This window comes from Lissotriton helveticus, chromosome 3_1 (assembly GCF_964261635.1).
Source record: "Lissotriton helveticus chromosome 3_1, aLisHel1.1, whole genome shotgun sequence".
NCBI classification, from domain to species: Eukaryota; Metazoa; Chordata; class Amphibia; order Caudata; family Salamandridae; genus Lissotriton; species Lissotriton helveticus.
In genome coordinates, this window is record NC_136061.1 from 31,478,408 (window position 1) to 31,498,390 (window position 19,983).

Genomic DNA, 19,983 nt, shown 5'->3' on the forward strand with positions numbered 1-19,983 from the left:
GGTAGTCGATTAAAGGCGGATTCAAGACTGCGCTGCCATGGAATTCAGCCCGCCGACATTTAATTCCATCGGCAGGGGGCGTCTGAGCAGAGCTTGGGCACCAGCACTTATCCATTTACAAATTAAGCACTACTCTCAAACAAATAATGCAAGCGTGAGTGTCTGTCTGCCATGCGCCCCGGATAACGAGTTCTTCATTACCAGGGACAGTTCAAAGAAAGCAGCAGACAACATAGATGTCTTAGTTTCCTGCAGAATTTTCAAAATTTGCAAATTACCAACACTGAAATCTTTTAAATTAGTTTCAGATTATCCAGGTCTCTGTATTTCCAGGCAGCGAGGAAGCATGTAGACACGCGTGGCTGACTGCCAACCATGTTGGCTGCCTTATCTGGGAGCTCCAGTCCCCGGCTGTCAATCACCCAAAAACATCTGTCAAATCGTGCATGTTTAATCCCTAAAACTTTAAATCCACTGTGCCTGCCTGGTTCGAATCGGGCTTATGATATACCGGCAGGCTGGCTGCGGCGCCAGCAGGGCACGATCTGCGAGCAGGGCGGGCTTGTATTTGTGGCTGGCAGGCTGTAATATATTTATTTAATGCACTTTTATATAGCGCAGACTTTACCCAATAGAACCAAGTATGTTACATGAGGAGATTTACATACTTACACATTACAGATACAAACTGAATAGTTGAAGAAGTAAAAACAATCACACACACAAAAAAAACACACAAGAATAAGGTTAGTCCAGGCATAGAATACATATTTACAACATTGTATTAATTCTGGAAGTGTCTTTGGAAGAGAAGAGATTTGAGGTCAGTTTTGAAGGTCCGGGTGGAGGTGGTGGCACGGAGTGATGGAGGAAGCGAGTTACAGATTCTCACCGCGTTGCCTGAGAAGGATTGAGCCATCGATCTTTCCCTTTTGAAGGTGGGGCGGGGGGGCGCTCGAGCAGTACATTTTCAGCATTACGTGAAGGTCTAGAGCCTCCAGAGATTTAAAGTTTATTCGCCAGGTATCGAGGGGAGGAAGTGTGCGAGGCTTTGTGGGTGATACAGGCGGTCTTGTAGATTGACCTAGCTGTGATGGGAAGCCATCGAAGGGAGAACAGTATGGGCGAGAGGTGATCACTTCTTTTGGCCCCATAAAAAAAAACAAGCTGCTGAATGGAGTATGGATTTAAGAGGGGAAAGGTGGGATTTGGGAGGCCAGCAAGGAGACAATTGCAATAGTCCAATCCAGAGAGAACCAGAGATTGGACCAAGGTTTTTAGGTCATGCTTTGGAAAGAAACGTTGAATCCCCCAGAGAAGGCGCAGTTGGTAACTTGCATTCCTTGCAATGGAGTTGAAGAGGGAGTGTAGATTGAGCCCTTTGTCAAGTATGACGCCAAGGGATTTAGCGCTGTCAACAACAATAGGTTTGTTGTTAAGTAAATTCAGCGTATCCAGCCACGATTGAACAGGAGGAGGAAAAAAGTGAGGTAGAGAGAAGGAGGAATTAAGTTTTGGAAGGATTCAGAATGAGTTGATGAGATAACATCCAGTTTCGGATAGAGTTGAGAGTAGTGTTGAGGATTAAGATGTCGTGTGCGGAAGACACCTTAAGGTAGATTTGAGTGTCATCAGCACAGAGGTGGTAAAGGATCCCAAATTTCCCAATGGTTCTAAGTAAAGATTGAACACAGTGGGTGCGAGTATAGATCCTTGAGGGAAGCCTTGACCTACCGCCAGTGAAGACAAAAGGCTGTTAGCTATTTTAATCACTTGAAATCTGTCCGAGAGGAATGAAGCAAACCATTTAAACACTGTGCCTTCCAAGCCCATTCTCTGTTTAAAGTGTGTAGGAGAGTGTTGTGATTAACAGTGTCAAAGGCTGCAGAAAGGTCTAGAAGGATCAGAAGACAAGACTCTCCCGAGTCAAATACTCACATGGCAACATCGATCACTTGCAGCAGGGCTGTTTCAGTGCTGTAGTCTTACATGAAACCAGATTGGAATTTGTCGAGAAGATTGTTTTCCTTTTAGTCCTTTTAGGTGGCCAAGAGTTATAGGGTGAGATAGGTGCAGAGAGAAGGGGTTGAGGATGTGGTCGGACCAGTCTACTTGAATAGGGTCAGCAGTAGTTAGCAAATCTGCTTTGGATATAGAGTGCTTAGAGTGTGTTGCTTAGAGTGTGTTGGATAAGATCATATATTGAGAGAAAAGTGGAAAGCCTTTTGGCAGCTCAGTCTTCCAAAGAGCCCCAGCAAAGATTAAAGTCTCCCAGAAAAATCTGTCTGTCACTTTGAGCGTATTGGTCACTGGCGAAGTCGATGAATTCCTCCAAGAAGGCGCAGTCACCAGGCGGGTGATAGATAGCATGAAATCTGAAAGGGGGGCAGTATTGCACTTGAAGCTCCAGAGAAAGGCATTTGAATGTACGGAAGTAGCTGTTGGGAAAAACCTTGAATTGTAGGGAGTTTCTGAAGGGCAGGGCTGGCCGCCTGTCTGACCCCTGGACTGCCCGTGCGCAGTGGGTGTGAGCAGCGGGCACATGCTAGTGGGGCTGCGTTGTCAGACTGTGGTACCTTTGATGCCGGTGTAAAGTTGTGGGTCTTACCCCACATTCTTTGAAATGATAGACGCAGACACAGGGTGTATGTGCTTAGAACGGGTCACGTGCACTCGGGCTCCTTTGTTGGCAGGGTCACCAGACCGGTGACGCATGTGTTTGATGGGGGTGGGTGTATGGGCCAGCCCTCGTGGGAGTGGCTGGTAAAACACTAGACTGTGTCCAGCAGGACACAACAGCCGGAAGTGCACCAGCATGGAGAGAGAGCACCCTTGAGCCACACTGCCTTAAGGAGGTGCGTGGAACCAAAGCTAGAGACAACGCACTAAACTTGCTGGACAGCAGGGGTGCCCAACCCTTGCTGTACCCGGACTTCACACTTGCCATCCAGGAGGCCAGGCGTGCATTTACAGATGCCATGAAGCTCCATCGTGCCTCAGATGTCAATGATGCCATGCTGTATCAAGCTACACTCTGCCAGTTGTACACCACGTCGCACCATGTAGTTTATGTATTCTTAAGAGGCTATGAGGTTCAGCAAGCTCAAATTGGCAAGTGCTGGATCATGAAAGGAAACAACGGGGCAAGCAAGTGATACTGCGTAAATGCTGGCATCGGATGCAGGTTAGTGAGAGAACCGCTCAAAGTTTGGAACACTATGGCGTCCATTTCAAAACAAGCTTTCACACTGCCATGAGGTGATACAAGGAAGGAGCTATCCACTTTTACTGCTCCAGGTTATACCGGGCCGTTATCAAGGAGGTTCTCGCTGTACGTGGAGTCACCGATTGACATGTGACTTCACCTCCACTAACACTGATCTTGGGCCTCACGTGGCTAATTGGTCTATTCCACAACTGATTAATCAAAAACCATAGGGCCATATTATCAAGCATGGGCGATACATTTTCGCCGCTTTTATCGACAGGAAACTACTGCTAAAGCGGCGATAATGAGCTTGATAATATGCACTTGTGAATTCCCATAGAAGCCCAGTGTTGAACCTGGCCTCGTGGTGTGCACACCAACTCCTATTATACTGTTACAAACTAACAAGGGAACCCAGCTAAGAGGTGCGGCTACTGGAGTCCGCCGTTGGTTCTTTGTGATTGCCGAAACAAGCTTTATTCGATTAAATAAATAAATCATTAAAGCACATACATATATTTCATCATAAAAACAAATTCAACCAAGTGCAATTTAAAGGATAGTAATGTCAGCATTAATTCAATATACAATCATCAATACAATATAGGCATCGGTATCATACGGTCCTCAATACATAACAAGCATTTGCAATGCAATAGGTCTCGCAGTTACGCGAGTTTATGCTATTGGGCTTGTAAATGACAATGACTTTTATTTATGTTTTTAAAACAAAAACAAAAATAAAAGGCATTGTTATTTGTAATGTCAATAGCTCAAACGCGTAAATGCGAGACCTATTGCATTGCAAATGCTTGTTTTTATTGTGACACTTGGGTCATGTTTTCAGATGGTCAAAGGGATGTGTGTGGTGTGTAGAGGTTTGGAACAGTGGTTGTGTGGGGTGCACATGATCCAGATGGCTGGGTGCAGTGCAGAAGGATCAAAGGGATATGTGGTGTGTGGGTGGGAGTCTCCAGGCCGAAGGTGACTGTGCAGACGATGCAGATAGCTGTAAGAAGGTGTGTAGGAAGTAGATAAAGCTGAAGGTTTTTTGTGGTATGCCGATGAGAAAGGGCCGGCCAGAGGAGGCTTCACAATGTGTATGTGTCCAAGGGCTGTGTGGCGAACAGATGAGTGGCGTCTGCGTAGCATGGGGAGTACACGAGCCAAAGTAAAAAGAGGGGAGCTGTCATTTAAACAACGGCTATATATATTTGTGCCCTTAATTATTTCGCACACATGTAAACAACGATGATGCTTGATTGCGAACATCACTTTTTGGGTTACCTACAATTTAACCACCACTAACAAGTAAGCAACACACCCCACAAAAGCTAACATATTAAGCCAAACTTACCATGTCCCTCTACCCCGGAGGTGGCCGCAAGAGCTCCAGCGCATTGCGTGGTTCGCTTCTAAGAGCTGCACGGCTGCAATGGCGCCGGACAATGGACAATTCTCCCAGCCCTTGGGTGGGACTCGCTTGTAAACTGCTATGTGATCTGAGACAGGATCCAAGTCAACCAAGAGGACGCGCTTGGGAAGGTATGGCAGTTAGAGGCGCTAGCAGGACTCAATAGTGGGTGAATTAGGGGAACTGCATGCTACAAAAAAAATTGAGTAAACAAAAGAAAGGCGCAGGCCGCTATGGGTGAACCATGTGCCATGGTGCTTTAAAAAAACAAAACACAATGAAGTAGTCCATAAATGATAAGATACGCCCCTGCAAAAACGAAACTGCCCACGAAAGAGGACAAAAACTTTTTTGACTATATCTGGTCTTTATTGATGGGTTATCTGTCAGAGGGGTTGCCCCCGTTTGCGTGTGGTCCCAGACTAAGAGCCCTCCACCTCTTTCAGATATATTAGACCAGGGTTCTTCTCTCGCTCACCGTGTAACGAGGCCTCCTCAAGCCTCGCATTGTTTCTTCTGACCACCCCCAGACTTGGCCAGTTCTGTACCACAATCACCATGATACCGTTGTTTTGTTCATGTATTATTTTATCCTGAAATTTGCTGTTTGTTAAAGGTGCACGAGCGCTAAACATATTCCAGTATCAAAACAAAGCACACTCTGTTTGGGTAGCCTTGCAACGCCAGGTTGAAGACAGTAGGGACATAAATAAAAGGAATTAAGCCACGCTGAGACCTTGTGAACAAGCTGTAATGTCTTTGTGTGTTTTCTGCGAATTGTGCTTGGTGCAACTACAGTTAGTTTGTGGCTGTTTAAAACCCATAAAAAGATTTTGAAATAGAAACTAAATGTTAATTGAGGTTGGGTTGTCAGGGCTCTGATATTCAAGTCACTGATCTCTGCTGGTTCAGGACTTGCAGACGATGTAAGCGAGATCATGAAACGTATGCAGCTTGGTGGGGCTTGTTGCGGGATTATTGAAAAATATATTAGACACAGGTCTGGGAAGGTATACTTCAAATATTTAAACCATGGGATTTTATCAGCATTCGAGAGGGACAGACAATCTTGAATAATGGATCTTGTGACAAAGGACCATGGGCAAGCCTATCCTCCATTTGTTTCAGACCCAATTCAAAATGGCAAAAAAGTATCAACGCACTTTTGGGTACCATCAATAGCCTTTTGATAAAATTATTATCAACTAACTGGAGCTTAGAGCAATTACTATAACCCAAAACACCAGCACCATACGAGGCAATCGATAGACATTTTGCTTTATAAAGAGTCAACAACTCCTTAACTGGCGTCTGACCCAATTGGCAGCGAAACGAAAAAGTGCCTTCACTACTCTAGAATATTGCAGGGCTCTTAGAGTAAGTAATGAGTCCCACGAAAGCTGAGACTTGAAGACAATTCCAAGGTAGGTATTTATTTGTACTTTTTCAAATATATTTCCTTGGACCGCACATGTTCTAGACTTCGTTCTTTCAGGTCCACAACCATTACATGCAATTTTCTGTGATGAACGTTTAGATCCAGTGATGTCATAAAGCCAATAAATGCATCAAGGGATTGCTGTAAGTTATTTGCAGTCCTAGCAATGAGGAGAGCATTGTCTGCATATAAGAATGTTGGGATGCAATCACAGCAATCTTAGGGTAATCAAGGTTTTTCTCCAACAGATGCGCCTCTAAACCATTAGTACAGATAAGAAATAGGAAAGCGGCCCGTATACAGCCCTGACGGACCCTTCCGTCGATAGAATGGGCTTAGTTTTCTCACCGTTGGGGCCATTGCCGATCTCAACTGTGGTCTCCAGATGTAACCAGCATAGTAGAGCAACTAATGGTTCCTCTACCCCCACACTCCAGCACAGACCACAATCTATCACGACTGACTGAATCAAACGCACATGATATGTCCATATAGGCAAATGTAAGGAGCTCTTCATGGACTTAACATATTTGCTCACAATCAGTGAGAGACTGAGGTACTGCTCTACTGTGCCCATTTCTCGCCTAAAACCAAATTGAGTTTTTGACAACACATTATTGGCTAAGGCCCAGTCTTCTAATGGCGCCAGGATGACCCTGCCCAGTACTTTAAGGTTGAGTCAATCAAAGTAATTGGTCTGTGGCACCCTGGATCATTTTTGTCTTCCTTCTTAAACACTAGCACCACTATTGCCTCTCTCCATGAGGCTGGCAGGGGGCCAATGGTAGCATCGCTAAAAATGTTGCTAACCTCGGTGCCCAAAGTCTTACATTTTCCTTAAAAAGGTTGATGGGAATCCCATACGAAGCTCGAGCGAAGAAATACCCTTAGTAATGGCAATCTCCACCTCTTCTACAGAAAAAAAATTACCTTAAAGAATTGATTGTTCCATATATTGGGTCCCTACAAGTTTCGGGTCACTTAGATCATCTGCCCTATGTGCAGGATAAAAAAAAATCTGAAAATGTGCCGCCCATGTGTCCCCTATAATTAGTGAATCCCTTTTATCAGAGGGGACGTCGGCAAACATCGGAGGGTTAATAACATCCCAAACCTTCTTCATGGCTTTAAGAGACCCTGCAGCCTCTAGATCCGACCAAGCCTCTGTCCTCAACTCCTCTTTCCTGTTTAATCATGGCTTGGTATTTATTCCTCAGTGTCCTCACTAAATCTTTGACACTTTTGAGTCATAAGATGCTATGGTGCAAGCCTAACTATGTATATACCTACCCTGCGGGGAGATTTAAATCCATATCTTGCTTCATACAAGATTGTTCTGTCACACGTATAAATATTTATGCCCTAAACCGAGTCCTCAGAGTTCTTCGGCAGTCATTATCCATTGATATAGACGTACCATCACATATGTTACTTGGGAGGGGGTTTGAATAGGGGGATTTCACCATTGTAGGCCCCACTGTAGACAGCTCCAACCCCCACAGTGCTCTCTGTCAGTGGCGTTCGCAAAATGATTGAGACGGATGGACTATTGGATGAATGGTATGAGCTTAAGAATGGGACCAAGGCAAACTCCTTTTATTCCTTTGAACATGGCAAATACTTGTGCACTTGTCTCTAGCTGGCATTATAGTCAGTAGGGTCGGACTCCATTTTGAGCAGGCCGAGACCTCGATTTTCTGCCTGGTCATTGACATGGGTATCTTTGACATACGTGCCTTCTGTCCCTTCCAAGAACCTGTGCAAGTTTCAAATCATCCAGGCAGTGACATTGATAAGAACCACTAATGCAACATCAGTCTAGGACACAGGACTTCTTATCTATATTTCAAGGTCAGCTATAGGAAAAACATAATTAATTAAATCTGAATTTATATATGTTTACAATATTTGAATATATCAATGCGTCTAAGACTAGCATAATGATGCACACAGGTTATGCCAGAAATTCCCCACATATTATGAGATCAGTGATCAATGGCATAAAAGGCTCATCGAGTGGCCCTTTGATTGGACAGGTCCTTCGCCCAAGAAACGGTCAGAAGATTGTGACGGAGACTGACAGATTGCCTAACCGCCGCGGCTGATACCGAGCTAAGTCTAACAGGAGAGGATCTGAGCCCAGTTGTTTGTTTTCCCTTCGTAGTAGATTTTTATACAGAGGACAATCCATCTGGAGAGGATTCTCTTGTGGGAACCATGATAACAATGGACATCTCCGTACACTCCGTTACCGGAGGGGATCAAAGAGCCAGTACAAAAACGTGCAAGGGGTCGGTCAAATAGTACTGCCAACATATGCGCCCTAGCCACTATAAACCGGACTCCTTGTGTGGTTGGGCATCCGTGGGACACAAACTGGGACACAAGCAGTTTTTTTTCTTCTTAACAATTCGCACACCACATGCGAATAATGAGAGGGACCCTGCACAACACTCTTATGCTGTAATTTTGACAAGGGCTACCAGTGGGGAGAAGAGCTGGGAAGGGTGGGAGGGAGTTATATAATTTGTGGTAATACACATCATTTATAATTACCTAAGCCCTGCATGATACGCGTGGGTAAAGATTTCCTTTTTCATTTTGTCACACAAGCATTCTCTTCTCTTCCGTTATAACTCATCAAATTTGCCTATTTACCATAATGCTCGATTTAATGTCACGAATAAAGACAATGTATGCTTCTATATTACGAAAATGGCAATAAAGTTTGACATTAAAAAAAAACAACAGACATCTCCGTAAGAGCATAATAATAGTTCAAGTGATTTTAAATAGTGAAGGAATTACTCAAGGTGTAACCATAAGACACAAGTCCCACCGTGGGCACCAACTACTGCGTAAGCTAAGACACTGGCGTAGCTCTACAAGGTTTGCTTTCACACCCATGGGCGACCCAGGGGAACTTAGTTCAATGCCCTAGCAGTGAATGTGGAAGACAGGTTATTGTAGTCCAACAGAACTCCACTCAATGCATAGTGGAAATGAAATCATTGCTTTTGGGTTAATAACAATCCCCCAAAAAAGATATCAGGGGCAACGTGGTAACAGTAAACCTATTTTGTTCTTCACAGTATTACACACATAGCACTAAGAAGAACAAACACCTTTAACTAAAAGTATTTCTTATACCAGAGTCGTAGCTTACGCAACAAGTGCACTTACGGCATGGTGCTACTGCTGCAAGCAGACCACGTTGGTGCCCAATCACTGTAGGCATACGCTTGTTCACTACAATTTCTTACATAGACTATATTCCACTCCTGTCTTCCTATACAAGATTGACCAGTCTAGGCCGTCGCACGGCTCCACATGCTCAGAAATCTCTGATGAGTTCCTACGGATGGCCTGGCATTCCTCCCGCTCTGAACAGATTTTGAGGGGAGGTAGCAGGAGCCTTGAAGACATCATGTCTTCCCATCAACAGTGTGCACCTGGGAGATGTTCCTGAAAAACCCAAATCTGTTTTCAGGCTACCTGCCATACTGCTGGGTTCTGGCTAAGCCTACAGCAGTAATGTCATGGACCAGGGGCCCTGTGTGAAAAGCAAAAGACTGAATTAAAGACCCCACCCTATGCAGTGAGCTCTTTGATGCATTTGTTAAACTGCAACTTATTGCAGCCAGGCCCAAAGGCATCAGGGGACCTTTCATGGAATTCTTGCTCATGAAAAACACTTCTACTGAAGCAATGGCTTATAGAGTATATGCATAACTAGACACCACTGCTGTGTGTTGGGTTTTCACACAGGTGGTGAGGGATGTGTGAAGCTAGCAAGGTTTACTTTCTTGAGATCACTATGCGTAAACTCCTGTAGGCCCGATCCTTGGTCAGAGAGCACTTCTTTTTCAGACGCAACCTCTTCCCTTTCCTTATGCAAGGCATGTTTATAAATAGCAGCCTACCCGAAACAACACATGCACGAGACAGTGCAGTCTTGCCTCGCTCTGCTGTACTACTGCACACTGTTTGGGGATTGTCCTACAAGTCTGAGTATTATGGAACTGCACTGATTTGTTGTAATTTATACAAAAAAGGCCACAAACAGAGAAAGCATTAAGGGGTTTGGAAAAGGAACGAATGGAGCCAAGGTGGCAACCATTGACATGCATGATCGACCTACACTGCAGACACTGACCAGGACACTCACTAGGGAACTGACTGAACCGCAGCTCAGCTACGCTGCAGGGAGGGCTGGTCAGTGAGCATCTAAATAGTAGGTTCCTGAAGGAAAGCATGTCCAGCTCATAACACTTAGTCACCCCGAAGAGGATATCTTTTACCGTCTATAAATGAGTACGGTAAGTATGTGCGCAGTTTAGGGGGCAGAGAAAAGGCGTATGTGGCAACATTGAAAATACCTTTGTGGGGTACTTTAGCAGTTTGGGTGGTTCTGTATGGGTGTAACGCAAGATTCGATTTGTTGAGTGGATAGTTGATGGATACAACTTACCTGACTGACCGAGGGTTGCACTTTCTTACATAACACAACATCACATGTGTATTTTTAAGCACATGTTCACCAAGAAGAATATCTTGATGCTGTGCAACAGATTTCTATTGTTACCCAACTCAATGGTACTCATGTTATCGACATTCAGAAGCATGAAAGGCTGAGTGGACCTGCCGGGATTTGAACCTGTGAGCATAAGATCAAACACAGGCCCCTACAGTGGATGAATAGTTTCCTAAGCCAACAAACCCAGCCAAAGAAGGGGAGTGCCAAAGGAGCAGGATGCCACAATAGCAAAGCTGGACATGGTAGAAGGGCCCCAAAATAAGGGAAAACAACACCTACAGTCACTTCCTCAACTATCCATGAAGGTGTGGCTAAATAAGAGAAATAAGTATCTGCTTTGTGCTGAAGCAAGGGGCAAATTAAGAACCACTGGTGTGGGGATAGGTAGGCTGAGAGGGGAAAATCAAGGAGGTGTTAGGGACACCCTCAATGCTCCACACACATCATCTGGACAACAAGCAGGCCTCCATCACCAGATAACGCACGACTTGTACTCCATTCTGCAAATACAGCAACCCTGCTTTAATGTGACTAAGCCGACACCAAGCAAGGAGGCAGGTGCATGGTGGGGCTTTGAATAGCATAAAAAGATGTAGCAGCAAGCTGCTGAGTGCTGTTCCTTCAGCTGTTTGGCTTTGGCGCTGTTGTGAAAGAGCCACTCTTGTGGTTGGGCACCCTATGATAACCTTCAACTACCACCATTTTAACTGACTTTAGTGTGTTATTTTACCTTAGCCTTAATGTAGGACGGTTCTGCATATGCCTGCTTCTCTTCTGTCTTGTAATTTGTTGTCTTTTAGTGAGAGCTGTCATGGAGTAGAACAGTACATTTATATTATAAGTGCTTACTATTGGCTTTGACCTGACTTTGCCTTGCTTGTTAATTATGAGTGCTTACTATTGGCTTTTGACATGTCCTCATGTCATCTGGTTTTCTGACTTTGACTATTGGCTTTGACATGGCCTCATGTCATCTTGCTTTCTGACTTTGCCTTACTTCTGCGTGCACAGCAGTGCTTGCGATTCATAGTCAAGGTCTTTCTGCTCCTCACTTGTTTTTCACACCTCACCGACCAGAGTGAACTGGCATATGTTGTGGAAGTGTCTGTGGAATGTGCAACTCTGCCTCGAAGTCAAAATACGGGAGCTTGGCCAGCCTCCGTCCTGGCCTTGACGCCGACTGGTACAGCCAGCTTGTTTTTTTCGAATGAGAAAGGGGCGAGGTTTTCTAGAAGCTTCGTCCTACGTTTAGTACTGATATTTAAGCTGTGAACCTGCAGGGGCCGGGTGGGAAGTTCACCACAGAATAGACGTATTGCTGTGGAATGGTGACAGAACATGAGTCCGGATTGAAAGTCCATTGTGGGCTGTTGACGGTCTTTCCCCAGCTTGAGCTGGCAAGGATGAAGCAAATTCAATCGGTGAGGTGTTCCTAACCACTCTCTTGTATATATTTTCTACTCTTTGCTACTAGTGTATATATAGTGCATTCTATTTTAATTGTTCATTTGTGTCTGCTACTTCAATTGTTCATTTAATCATTCATTTGACATTTGGGAATCTGCATTTACTGATATATTGTCTTACCTTTCTGAACATTGAATTAATCAACAGTTTTTTTGAGTCTGCCATCACTGATATATTCGGCCTGCCTTTTTAAAATGTTGAATTAATAAACTTGTGTGTGTTACTTAACCTACATTTGGGTTTGTTTTCTTAACTTTCCATTAACGAAGTGAAGGGTCTCGCCTTGCCTTTTGGGAGTGTTGGGTTAGGGTGTGTTATTTTAGCGAAAAGCATATTCATTACAGGCGCTGAAAGGCAAATTTCAGACCAATCTCTGGCTCGGCTGACATTGACTAGCTGGTCTCCTATCATATCATCATGATAATCTTTTGATAGGCGTGACGTTGAGCAAAGGCCGGACACATACCTTATGGACGCGAGGAGGCAGCTCGTCCTCGGATCCCTCCTCTGGCACCGTCTCTGGGTGTCTTGTCGTAGAAGACTGAGCGTCTTCAGTCCATCCGCCCAATGGCTGCCGTGAGAAGTGAGATGGAGCCCTGTGGACTGTGCCAGGATCTATGACAAGAAAGAGAAGAAGAGATGGGAGTTTCAAATAACCAATTCACAGTGATCGCACAGCTGCCCTAGGGCCAGTTACCAAGCTGACCACTGTTTGTTTGAGGTGAGATCCTTTGAAAACAACGACAAAGCTTCTCCTTGGGGTTCAGGAGCTGTGAAGCCATGATGTGCCGATGGTGTGACCCTGGCTGCCTGCTTCACAACAATAGTCTGTTGGCCATGGAGCCAGTGGAGTAACAAAACTAGAGCCCTCATTCCCTACCCCTGCCCCAAAGTACACAAAGCCTCACCTCGATGTGGTGGTGGGTGTGTAGGAGAGAGATTGGGTGAATGTGGAAATGAGTGTATGACTGGAGGGATAAGTGAGTGAGTGGATGAGTGTGCTGCTGCCACAGACTACCTCTGGGTGCACGTAACGCGGCCGTGTCTTAAAGCAAGTTTTGTAAGTGTAAAACATATTGTATTGAAAAACACAAATTGTTCCACTGAAGAGGATTATCTTTACAGTGAATGTGCACATTGGGCACAAGCAAAATACTGTCCCTACCAGTGACGAGAGCCAATGGCTGCAGTGGGCGGGACTCTTGCCTCATGCACTATGCAGAGTTGGGCGGAACAGCTGAACAGACCAATGGATGAGGATGGCTGCCTGAAAACCCCAAAACTTAAGTATATAATATATAATGTTTTTGTAAAATCAAAAGGTGTTAGTTGCTAAAAATGGTAAAAATGAAAAACTATTGAGTGGAAAGAAATCAGGCTTTATTGGACTCTATGGTATCTGGCATGTTAGGGCACACACTTATCTCCAGCAGCAACTGCTTATTCAACTCGTCTTATGAGAATAATGTATGCAGGGTCTAATAATGAGATCTAAGAAATGGGACAGGACAGAGACTGGGCAGAAGGTACAAGGCTGCAAACTGGATGTCCTCCTGAAGGGAGTGGCCTCATGGTCTGGACAGCAGTTGTCTGCTGGTAATCCAAGCACAGAGCCCTCACATGAAAAGGGGCACCGGGTTTTACCGGGTTAAGAAAAGTTATTTTTTGCTTCTGAACTGTACTTACCTGAAAGAACTATGTTTGGTCAATGCCCTGCAGTGTTGCATCACAGACAGGCCATTAAACATCCCTCCACCACCACCACAAGCACACACGCCTACATCCAAGAGCACACTAACAAAACAAAAAGGTGCAAGTACAAGATAAGCACTTTACTGACACCTTAATTTGAGAAAAACTCCCTCCTTTCCAGAGAACCTCCGAGAGGCCCGTAGGCATTGCTGTCTCTGTGAGCATGGTTACCAACCTCTCTCTTTAGGGGAATTATAAGTTCATTATATCACATTGTTTCCTCTTGATTCATTTCTTTGAGACTTGTAGGTCTCTGGCCAACCATTTAATATTAATCTCCACCTGAAGCAAGTTATGTCACAGTACAGTGCTTTGAAGAGGGTAAATGACAGCATGGTGCGCTATTCAAAATCCAAAAAGGTCAACATTTAGAACAGCGTTGAGCTCAGTATAGATCCAACGCGCCTCCTGTTGCTGCCCGGGCTGTTATGTCATTGCGGTCAAAAGCGCCTTGAGACCTGTCGGTGATTGGGCGCTATATAAACCGACATTAACAATAACAATAACAATAACAAGTCCTCTTCGTCCCTCTTTCTCTTGTGACCTCTTTGTCTCCTCTTCTGTTCCTCAGCAGTGCCTTGAAGCTGCCACAAGCAGGCACATAGAGTCTGATGTAGAGTATGTCCCACTTATCAGATATATTTATATATATATATATATATATATATATATATATATATATATATAATGCATTTGTAAAGACGGATAAGAGACTCGCCACGTTTGTGAGTGAGTAAACCACCCACCTACCTCAAAAGCAGGCCCACAGTGCTACAAAAAATACTAACATGACGTAACACCGCACAGTGAAATAAAGCCCCTCCCAGTATGGTTTCCAATAGTTCCTACAGAGAGTCCATCACAAAGTCCACAGGTAATGCAACCAGAGCCTCCAATGACCCACAACATACTCACATGCAACCAGACGTGCATATACCATACAAGCAGCCCACGTACACACCCACTCACCCTCACATGCAACCAGACGTGCATATACCATACAAGCAGCGTTCATACACACCCACTCACCCTCACATGCACCCAGACGTGCATATACCATGCAAGCAGCCTTCGTACACATCCACTCACCCTCACATGCAACCAGACGTGCATATACCATACAAGCAGCCCTCGTACACACCCACTCACCCTCATATGCACCCAGACGTGCATATACCATGCAAGCAGCCTTCGTACACACCCACTCACCCTCATATGCACCCAGACGTGCATATACCATGCAAGCAGCCTTCGTACACACCCACTCACCCTCACAGGCACCCAGATGTGCATATACCATGCAAGCAGCCTTCGTACACACCCACTCACCCTCACATGCAACCAGACGTGCATATACCATACAAGCAGCCTACGTACACACCCACTCACCCTCACATGCACCCAGACATGCATATACCACACAAGCAGCCTTCGTACACACCCACTCACCCTCACATGCAACCAGACGAGCATATACCATACAAGCAGCCTTCGTACACACCCACTCACCCTCACATGCACCCAGACGTGCATATACCATGCAAGCAGCCTTCGTACACACCCACTCACCCTCACATGCAACCAGACGAGCATATACCATACAAGCAGCCTTCGTACACACCCACTCTCCCTCACATGCACTTAGACGTGCATATACCATGCAAGCAGCCTACGTACACACCCACTCACCCTCACATGCACCCAGACATGCATATACCACACAAGCAGCCTTCGTACACACCCACTCACCCTCACATGCAACCAGACGAGCATATACCATACAAGCAGCCTTCGTACACACCCACTCACCCTCACATGCACTTAGACGTGCATATACCATGCAAGCAGCCTTCGTACACACCCACTCACCCTCACATGCAACCAGACGAGCATATACCATACAAGCAGCCTTCGTACACACCCACTCTCCCTTTCCCCCCTTTTATTTAATCTTTACATTGCCCCCCTCATTTTCTCTCTCCAACAGATGGAGGTCGCCGTGTTCAATTACGCGGACGACCTCCAGCTTGTTTTTGATCTGTCTTCTTCTTCCTCCTCTGCTCTTAACTTTCAATCTATTATGCTTCATATCAGGGACTGGAAGAACCACAACCACCTTAAACTCAACCCCGATAAGACCGAGTTGGTGTTGACAGGTGGTTCATCCAGCCCCTGGACCCCTTTGTTTTGGCCCCTTTCTCTTGGTCCCTCTCCCACTCCTGCTACCTCAGTTAAAACCCTTGGCATTAAAATTAATTCTCAACTGTCCCTTCACTCCCAGGTTAGTTCTGTGGTTTCTGCCTCTTTTCTTGCACTACGTACTATACGCAGGGTGTCCCGTTTGTTTTCATTCTCCGCCCTCAAGCTTATCATTTTGGCCATGGTGGTATCCCGCCTGGACTACGGGAACGCCCTGTATGCGGGTATTCCTGCATATAGTTTACGGCGTCTCCAACTCATCCAGAACCAGGCGGCCCGCCTGGCCTTTAATCTCCCAAAATTTCATCATTCTACCCCTCTCCTGAAGTCTCTACACTGGCTGCCTGTACAGGCCCGAGTCCAATTTAAGATCGCCTCCATCACCTTTCTGGCTCGTTTAGGCTCAGCTCCAGCCTTTATCTCTTCAGAGATCACCCAGTATGTTCCGGGTAGAGAGCTCCGCTCGTCCACCCAGGCCCTTCTTACGGTCCCTCGGTTCCGGAGGAAGAAGTGGGGAGGCTCTAAATTTGCCACTCTGGCTCCATCCCTGTGGAACTCTCTCCCTTTGGAAGTTCGATCCCTCACTGTTTATCCACACTTTCGGAAACAACTCAAGGCCCATCTATTTAAGAAATTCTTTGAATAGTTCCTTCCGGCCCCCTGTTTCTTTCTTCCCTCAGTAGTCTGTTAGTGATAGCGCCAAGAAGCCGCTGGTGTATGTGCGCTCTTATAAATAATTTTAAATTCAAATTCACTCACCCTCGCATGCACTTAGACGTGCATATACCATGCAAGCAGCCTTCGTACACACCCACTCACCCTCACATGCAACCAGACGTGCATATACCATACAAGCAGCCTTCGTACACACCCACTCGCCCTCATATGCACCCAGACATGCATATACCATGCAAGCAGCCTTCGTACACACCCACTCACACTCACAGGCACCCAGACGTGCATATACCATGCAAGCAGCCTTCGTACACACCCACTCACCCTCACATGCAACCAGATGTGCATATACCATGCAAGCAGCCTTCGTACACACCCACTCACCCTCACATGCAACCAGACGTGCATATACCATACAAGCAGCCTACGTACACACCCACTCACCCTCACATGCACCCAGACATGCATATACCACACAAGCAGCCTTCGTACACACCCACTCGCCCTCATATGCACCCAGACATGCATATACCATGCAAGCAGCCTTCGTACACACCCACTCACACTCACAGGCACCCAGACGTGCATATACCATGCAAGCAGCCTTCGTACACACCCACTCACCCTCACATGCAACCAGACGTGCATATACCATACAAGTAGCCTTCGTACACACCCGCTCAACCTCACATGCAACCAGATGTGCATATAATACAAGCAGCCTTCGTACACATCCACTCACCCTCATATGCAACCAGACGTGCATATACCACACAAGCAGCCTTCGTACACACCCGCTCACCCTCACATGCACCCAGACGTGCATATACCACACAAGCAGCCTTCGTACACACCCGCTCACCCTCACATGCAACCAGACGTGCATATACAATACAAGCAGCCTTCGTACACACCCACTCACCCTCATATGCACCCAGGCATGCATATACCATGCAAGCAGCCTTCGTACACAAGCACTCACCCTCACAGGCACCCAGACGTGCATATACCACTTCATTCCACCTTAAGGGAGCTCACCAAGGGAGTGCCACAAGGCTCATGTCTAAGCCCTACACTTTTTAATGTGTATGTGGCCCCCTTGGCTGACATTGTGAGGGAATATGGGTTCACCCCGGTGTCGTACGCTGACGACACCCAGCTCTTGTTCCCTTTTCAGTCCCTCACGCCCGCAATAAAAAAATCCTTTGCGGATGGTATGAGAGCGGTCTCAGACTGGATGGCTATAAATTGCCTCCAATGCAACGTAGGCAAAACAGAGGTGATGTTATTTGGGGAGTCCAGATTGGTGGCCCCTAGAGCTTGGACCAGTACCAAGTCCAAAACAGACAGTAAAAAAACCTTGGTGTGCGTCTAGATCAGGCACTATCGCTTAAAGAACATGCCAATCAAGTTGCTGGATCATGTTTCCATACCATCGGACTTTTGCGACGTGTCTTTCCATTCCTGCCTGACTGTCACAGAAAAACCTTGGTTCAGACCCTGGTGGTCAGTAGGCTGGACTACTGTAATGGCCTGCTTATCTCAGCCAACGAGGAACAACTTAACAGATTGCAAGTGGTCCAGAATACCGCGGCGAGACTGGTTCTTAATGCCTTGCCCAGGACTTCCTCACGCCCTCTTCTGGACAAACTCCACTGGTTGCCTGTCGGGCAGCGTGTCAAATATAAAATCTGCTGTACCATACACAAATGTCTTTTTGGGTCCGGTCCTAAATATTTAATTGACAAATTCATTCCCTACAGCCCTGGACGCTCCCTGCGTTCAAGTAATCAGCAGCTGCTTTAGGTCCCTAGGACTAGGAGGGTTAGGCAGGGAGGCCGATCCCTCTCTTATAAAGGCCCCATTCTCTGGAATTCACTGCCACTCACCCTAAAACAAAACTCTAATTTTCAAACCTTTAGGAAGTTTCTTAAAACCTACCTATATTCGACTTCCTAACTAATGGCAGCCTCTTAAATTCATGACCCAGTCTAACATCTGTAGTAAAGTGCTAGCGCGGAGATACCCCTTCGGGGGTCGAATCCTGCGCTATATAAGAATATAAATAAAATAAATAAAGCAGCCTGTGTACACACCCGCTCACCCTCACATGCACCCAGACATGCTAATATACCATGCAAGCAGCCTTTGTACACATCCACTAACAGAACCATAAACTCACTGCAGCTGGGAATATGTAACATTTAAGTCTAATTTGGGGAAATACTGTGCCCTGTTTAGGACCACCAGCAGATCGTCACTCTTTGGAGTTAAGACATTTTCCTTACGGGGAAGACGCATGTCAATACTATTTCTCACTGTTGCTGTTTGCTTTGGCTTGCTGGTGATGACCACAGGGGAAACCCATGATTAGGGGACTGTTACTCTCTCAATTACACCTCCGTCTTCAATTTTCTGGAGTGCTGCCTCGACCTGAGCACATATATGGCACAGGAGACTGAGATTTCCGAGGTCCACTGGTTTCACACTGTAATCATTGTGCACCATAGACCAGAGAATAAATGCTTGTATCGTGGAGTACACTGTCAATGTCATATGCCAAGCTGAGAGCAAAATGAATGAAAGGCAACTCTGAGTGGGAGGAAAGAGCGAAGGGACGGGGAGTGGGAGGAGAGAGGCAGGGGACAGTGAGTGGGAGGAGAGAGGCAGGGGACAGTGAGTGGGAGGAGAGAGGCAGGGGACAGTGAGTGGGAGGAGAGAGCGAAGGGACGGGGAGTGGGAGGAGACAGGCAGGGGACAGTGAGTGGGAGGAGAGAGCGAAGGGACGGGGAGTGGGAGGAGAGAGCGAAGGGACGGGGAGTGGGAGGAGAGAGGCAGGGGACAGTGAGTGGGAGAGAGGTGGGCGGTGAGTGGGAGGAGAGAGGCGGGGATGGTGAGTGGGAGGAGAGAGGCAGGAATGGTGAGTGGTAGGAGAGAGGCGGAGATGGTGAGTGGGAGGAGAGAGGCAGGGGATGGTGAGAGGGGGGAGACAGCTGGTGAAATGTGGATACAATATGGGTGGGGAGAGAGAGCTTGTGTTCCGGAGGCAGGGGGCGGTGAGTGGGAGGAGAGAGGCAGGGGCGGTGGGTGGGAGGGGCATGGGACCGGTGAGTGGTAGGGGAGAGGCAGGAGATGATGAGTGGGAGGAGAGAGGTGGGCGGTGAGTGGGAAGAGACAGGAGAATCTTTAGAGACAGAGCAGCTGGCGATCTGGAGTTTGAGGAGGGTAAATACATTCAAAAGCCAGGGCTCTGGAAGAAGATGGTGTAAGGAGCTGGTGCATTTGAGGAACAA

General features: G+C 46.3%; 1 protein-coding gene across 3 annotated transcripts in view; it reads right to left on the bottom strand.

Annotated features, from left to right (window-relative positions):
• ATG9A (autophagy related 9A) overlaps nucleotides 1-19,983 on the bottom strand; it is a 188,155-nt gene that overhangs the window by 6,874 nt on the left and 161,298 nt on the right. For all 3 annotated transcript variants that reach the window (XM_078679150.1, XM_078679151.1, XM_078679149.1), the window contains exon 14: nucleotides 12,531-12,679. In XM_078679150.1, coding sequence (XP_078535276.1) covers nucleotides 12,531-12,679 — 149 coding nt within the window. The remainder of the gene's footprint in view (nucleotides 1-12,530; nucleotides 12,680-19,983) is intronic.